The sequence below is a fragment of the Strongylocentrotus purpuratus genome, unplaced genomic scaffold, assembly GCF_000002235.5.
Source record: "Strongylocentrotus purpuratus isolate Spur 01 unplaced genomic scaffold, Spur_5.0 spur5_scaffold_17, whole genome shotgun sequence".
Lineage (NCBI taxonomy): Eukaryota > Metazoa > Echinodermata > Echinoidea > Camarodonta > Strongylocentrotidae > Strongylocentrotus > Strongylocentrotus purpuratus.
Window position 1 is genome coordinate 6,820,633 of NW_022145602.1, and position 6,641 is coordinate 6,827,273.

Sequence of the window (6,641 nt, forward strand, 5' to 3'; positions counted from 1 at the left end):
ACCGTCTGGACTTTGGTATGCTGAGTGACAATGTCTGTCTTGTGCGTTGTGTCATATTTTTTTAAATCTGAATTTCTTCTCTAGATCTAGATCTAGACTCTAATTGTTAGATGCCTTCGATTGATGCACAGCAAACCACCCCCCCCCCTCATTTTTTTTTTATGTGTGTGATTTTTTATGAAAGCCCCCCCCCCCCTCATTTTTTTAATTATTTTTTTTGTACCAAAGGGTGACCCACAAAGTGACCTTACCCTCCCCCTGCAAAATTGTTGGGACCCCCCCCCCCCCACCCCCCCCCCCTGCTTATTCAGCGGCTGGCTGAGTCGTTGCGTGATTTTCAGCCCGATTTGAAAATGTTAAACCCCCTGCCCCTTGAAAAAATCCTGTGTATGCCACTGGGTGTCATAATATGACAGAGCAGGATTTTCTCCATATTCCCCAAAGGGGCTCGACCCAGAACTCTAAAAATACCTTGATCAAAACAGCGATTAACATTGTTTCCATAACTCAGAGATTTACCACTTTCATGAATCGAGCCCCTGAAGGACAAGTTGGGCCAGCTGTAAGGAAAATATCCATGTGCTTATTTTTTTTCGCTAGCCCCAAGGAGTCACAAGCGGTAACAGTTTGAAAATACCCTTCCCCCCCCCCCCCCACACTTTGCATATCTTATCAAAAATTATAACTCTGCGTGTACCATTTAATTGGACAAAAATTTGATGAATATTGCCTAGATTTCGGGGGGCTGTATCTTTTGATAGAAACATCGCCGAGTCTTGAAATTTGAAATGTGTTCTTTTGATCTGAGTACCGTAGTTGATTTTTTCAATTATCCAACCATAAAGGTGAAAAACAATCCAAAAGGAAAAATTGAAAAATCGTTAGACACCCTACTATACCAATACTATGAACATGACATAAGATCTAATTAGTTTAGAAACCAATGTGAAATTTCAAAATATAAGGCCTTTTTGGCTGCTCTGATTCATCTGATTTCAGGATGCTTTGCAGCACATTCCAACTGCACCGATGCCACCTCCACTCACTGCGCAATATGACACACTTCAGTCTCTGTAGACTGTATAGAGTGGTCAGAGGAGCTAGATTTAGTCTCATATTGGAACAACCATCAATGCAAAGGACTTGAGCTTTCTGTCTATGTAATTGGTAAGATGCTGCTCACAACAGGCCTGGCTCACAAGTCACTTTTGCATCTATATCCTAAACATAACTTTCAAGGAATTTTTCTCCATTAATCTTCATCATTAGATTGTAGGAGTATACTATGGCTCTTCTGTTTGATGTACACACCGATCGCGACCTGCCTAGTCCAGAGACAGGAGGGGAGTCGTTCTTAGTCAGGGGTAGCTACCTTTACTACCACTACGCTTGTGATGGTTTTAAAGACCAGGTAAAATTTAAACGATAATTACCAATGCTTAAATACTCAGATGCCTCCATGTGCATGATTTGTCTTTGGAATAATCACTTTTAAATATATAGTGGAGATTTTGAAGATGATTGCATAATAATTAGCTTGTTCATGTTGGGTTCTCATATATGAAGAGGCCTGCATGTTCAATCGGAATCCTCACATCTAATTCACTTTTTATTTAATTAATCAGTGAATAAAAAAGATAGCTGGATAGCTTAAAAAGAAAGGCCATTGCTTGTTGATCTGATATGATTCAGCAAAATGATGATAGTCCACACTCAAGTTATGATCGTCATGGGCATTATATGCTACATATTGTATATTGTAAAATTACAATTTGACCCACTTTTCAGTTATCCTTTAAATTTTAAGAATCTCTAATCTCTTCCTCTTTTCCAGGGATGGGGGTGTGGCTACCGCACCATGCAGTCGCTCTGCTCCCACATCCGCATCGCCAAGGAGACAGCAGGGGAGGGATCATCTAAGGGTTGCTGTGGTGATGAACCAACCTTGAGGGAGATCCAAGAGGCACTGGTCGCGATGCAGGACAAACCGGAGAGCTTCGTTGGGTCAAGGGAGTGGATCGGGTCCTTCGAAGTCTCACTCTGCCTGGACTATTTCCATGATGTGAGTTTAAAGCTTATCTGTACTAGTTTATAGGAGGGATTACACTCGTCTGCAAGTTGACTGGACAGGTGATTATCTCATTAACTCAGCTCTCAATTAACATAAGAAAAAGAGGATCATGGGGGATCAATGGTCACCGATTATATAGAGGGAGCATGTAGCTACAAGTAAGACAGTGTGGCTTTAAAAGAACATTTTGAGAATAGTGTAGATCTTGTCATTGTGGGGGCTTCAGCCATTATTGGGATGCTGTTATGGAGGTAGGGGTAGGGCACCATTATTGCTCTATGAATGAACTTTGAGAGAACTGTATCAGTGAATGAGGGGGGGGGGGGTGGGCTGAGGATGGCATTGGATCCTCTTCGTTATTACATTGATTTCCAGCGTACTTTACATGTTTACATGTATACTGTAGATATTTAAAGCCCCACTGCACTACTTATACAGAGATGCCAACTAGTACGGATTTCCCGTAATTTCTACGGGAAATCGGCCGATTACGGGCGGTACGATTTTCATACCATAAATCCCGGACTTTGCTGATTTTGCCGATTTTCAAAATTAGCACTTTAAGGTTTAGCACGTACTTTTGACTATTGCAGCGCAGCCATCCTTGAATCCATGCATAGAAATCCCATAGGGCTTCCGATTGGACAATTTGTTATCTAGCACACCCCTTTCACAGTGCAGGTGCATACATGTGTGTCTATGTATATTCTGACTGTGTGCGTGTGTGCCCAGCAGAGAAAGACAGCTTCGCGAGCGGGGGCCGGGTGAAATACCTCTCTTGGCCGCGCGGCCAGCGCCAGGCCTCGCTACGCTAGCGCCGTGTACACTGTCGGATTTCTCACAGGCTGTCACAGCGTTCGTCGATTCTCGTCGACAATCTGAACTCATGTTGGTTGGATTTAGATATCAATCATCATGTCTTCCACAACTAAGAAGCGTGGCAAGAAGTTACAGACTTTTAAAGAAGAATACAGTAAGAAATGGAAATGCATCGTTCCTTCAAAGAAAAGCCTGAATCATGCTAGGTGCACGATATGTGCATCAGATTTCAACATTGGACATGGCGGGCAAAAGACTATAGTAACATATCGAGACATTTTGTCATGAGTTCATCCAGTCTTTCAGTAGAATACTTTCAATATGGAGTTACATGCACATGTAACACCAACTAATGAACAGGTATGTTACTTTTATTTAACTTGTTGTGCTATCGCGCTTGCCTGCAGGAGCTGCGCTTGCCAGCGTGCAGAAAAATTTGCGTCGCGCAGAAAATTACTGATTATGTCTCCAAATTACTGATTTTTAGCCTTATGATTACTGATTTGTGCTCTAAAAGGTTGGCATCCCTGCTTATAGCTACTTGTGCCCTGTATACAGCAAACAATGCCTAATCGGTGACGATTGGTCCCCCATGATCCCCTTTTTCTTATGTTAGTTGAGAGATTATTTGATGAGATAACCACCTGTCAGTGACCATGCAGGGAGGTCTAATCCCTCCTGGCCAAAATAGTGCAATGGGGCTTTAATATAATTAATTTGTTACAATGATGGTATAAAGTAATGTGTACAAGCACATGTTACTTCTACTATTTCAGTAGTGTTTTCATTACCTGCTGCTGATTAATTATAAAAGGGTTATATCCAAAAACCGTTTGGTTTTATACTTGGTGTTTATATAAAATAACATGTACAGTGTATGATCCAGCGCTATTGTATGGTAAGGTGATGTGAGATCTTAAACTCTATAGATAGTATAACGTGATTCCCGCATGAATATGGACTCGGCAGTTTTGTAGTCTTTGATTACTATTTCTTATTGACTTCATTTTCAGGTTAGTGGAAAGATCATCCACCTGAGTTCTGGCGATGACATCCCTGGCATTGTTCCTGATCTTATTCAACATTTTAAGACCCTTGGCACACCGATTATGATGGGTAAGACGGGCATCATTTCACATAACCACCTGGGACCCGTTTCACAAAGTCTTTTTTCAATGACAAATCTGCTGATGACCAATCAGAATGAAGAATTTCAGTAGCTTATAACAAAGACTGTCATTTGTCACTGATGACAAGTTTTGTGAAATGGGGCCCAGAAATACAAGTTCATCAACATCCTATCAAAATTTATGTTGAATTCAATACATGTGTTTCAATGGGTTGTCGGCGAACTTACATGTATGAGGGTTCGTGAAATGCTGTCCTAGGTCCCAACTTTCTTCCTTGTTTCCTGCTCGGCTAACTACACTGTTAAGGTTGACCAAGAACAACTTTGGGCGTCATTTCAGATTGCATATATTTCATAGGCAGATCCAGGATTTGTTTTTAAAATAAAATTTAGAAAAAATCTAGGCACGTTCTGAATGTTTTCTGAACCTGGCAAGTTGATGTTTATAACCAGCCAATGTCTTGTTTAGTTGTCTGTGAATTAGACTAATTGAACATTAGTCTTGTTAAGTTTGTTGTGTTTGACCTCTGTACACTCTAAATTTCTCACATAAAATTCATTGAAACATTCACTCATCCTCCAACAAGAAAGAGTTGAAGTCCATCGGGTATCAACAAAATTTCAATTTTTGTTGTGATCTTTTGTTTTTTATAGGTGGAGACAGCGATGCTTCTTCTAAAGGAATCTTTGGTGTCCATCTTGGAGCTACCCATTCATATCTCCTCATCAAGGTAAGTCAATTGTTCATAATTATGTAAATTTATTCAAAAAAAAAAAAAAAATTGCCTGTGACAGTTGTCATTAAATTGCTGAAGAGAGTCCAGCATACTAGTCTGCAGGCACAGACATGAATTTGACACTTCACCACAATTCCTAAAGCCCTGAGCAGAGCCTAGCTCTGACTGTCTAGAGCAGCTAAAGTATAGAGCCTAGTATGCTGTCGGCCTAGTCTCAAAGTGCAGACATTGTTATGCACAACGACTGACAAGGATTTCAACGGCGCACTGTATTCTTCTTTTGTTAAAAAAATAAAATAAAATCATCATTCAATGGTTTTAGAAATATCTAATTCCAATCATAAATATATTGATAAACAGATGGGCGGTCAGCTTGTACATTGTAGAAGTCATAGGATTCCTGAATGACCATAAGGTTTATGATTAGGATTGCAGCATGAGCTAAATCCAGGATTTTTTTTACAATGTGAGGCAAAGATACCCTTTAGAGGTCCACTGCACTACTTATAGCTACTTGCGCCCTCTATATAATGAACAATGCACAATCAGTGACCGTTGGTCCCCCATGTTCCTCTTTTTCTTATATTAATTGAGAGCTGATTCGATGAGATAACCACCTGTCCAGTGACCTTGAGGGGGTGCTCTAATCCCTCCTGCACACTAGTACAGATGGCCTTTAAGATTATTGTCTACCCTTCACTGAATGATTTATCCTTCTATTGATTAATCCTTCTTTTCTTTCGTCTTTTTCACTTCATAGGATCCTCACTTCACTGGTCATGCAACGGTAGAGGAACTCATCCACAAGGAATGGGTGTCCTGGAAACGAAGCGATTCTTTCATGGCCACCTCTTTCTACAACCTGTGCCTTCCGCAGTTCAGCAGTGCATCAGACAGATGACGACCCAATAAAAGTTCTGCTTGATTTACATTCAGATGATGGAACTCTGATGTAATTTCATAGTGATCCAAAGCACTTCAGCATCAAGTCACAGAGATAAGATCCTAGGCAACTGCTGCATCAACGACCCGATGAAAGTTCTGCTTTTTAGATGATGGGACTACTGTAATTTCAGTGTTCCAAAGAGGTGACCACTGCTCACAGACACAGATAGATGACTGGCCACCTATGCTTTCAGGAGTTCAGCATTATGTCACAGAGATTAGAACCCAGGCAACTGCTCCAACACCGTAATGTACTTGTAAGAATTTTTCAGATGCAAACTTGTTGAATAAAGTGTGAAAATCAGTGTTCAAATCCAGACACGACACACGGCTAAAAATGACTTCTACCCTGCATTTGGGTGTGAAAGTAACAGCAAAGCTGTTTTGGCTGTCACACGTCATCATGTTCAACACGGTGCATGATTTTTTTGATTTTTCCTGATTTAAAAAAAAAAAAAAACTTTTTTTCTTCCCTGTTTTATCATTATTTCCTGATTCTCCCCTTATTTCCACTATTCTTCCCTATTTTGCCCTATTTTTTCCCAAATTTTCTTACTCGAAAGGGGGGAATGTTTTTAGATGCCATTTTTTCCCGGCGAATCCTCTTCTTTCTTTTTTTTACTCAAGGGGAGCGTGGTTGAGGGGAAAACAAACTATTTTTTTTAGTGCTTACTATCACCCCTGAAAAGTTAGACGGTGAACTGGGGGTATTTTATGACGAGGAATCTATAATTCGCATTGCCAAGGGGCGGATTGGTATTTATACACCCACAGAGCGCAAAAGAAACAAAACTTTAATAAAGAATCAATAGCTGAATAAATAAACATAAATACATGTGTGTTTTCTTGCACAAATGGTTATCAGCCACTTCTGCTACACACCGGAATGTTCTTGTTTATGAAAGCACCAACATCTTTGGAAGTATTTATGTATAATTTT

The 6,641-nt window shown here is 40.3% G+C and overlaps 1 protein-coding gene across 1 annotated transcript; it reads left to right on the forward strand.

Annotated features, from left to right (window-relative positions):
• Positions 1–1,315: 1,315 nt before the first annotated feature.
• LOC586585 (ufm1-specific protease 1-like) lies at positions 1,316–6,261 on the forward strand (the record flags this gene model as incomplete). The annotated part of the gene is made up of 5 exons (XM_030988143.1): positions 1,316–1,411; positions 1,835–2,062; positions 3,904–4,006; positions 4,674–4,750; positions 5,517–6,261. Coding segments are annotated over 5 exons (645 nt in total), but the record flags the coding sequence as incomplete, so codon positions are not given.
• Between the last annotated feature and the right edge of the window lie 380 nt (positions 6,262–6,641).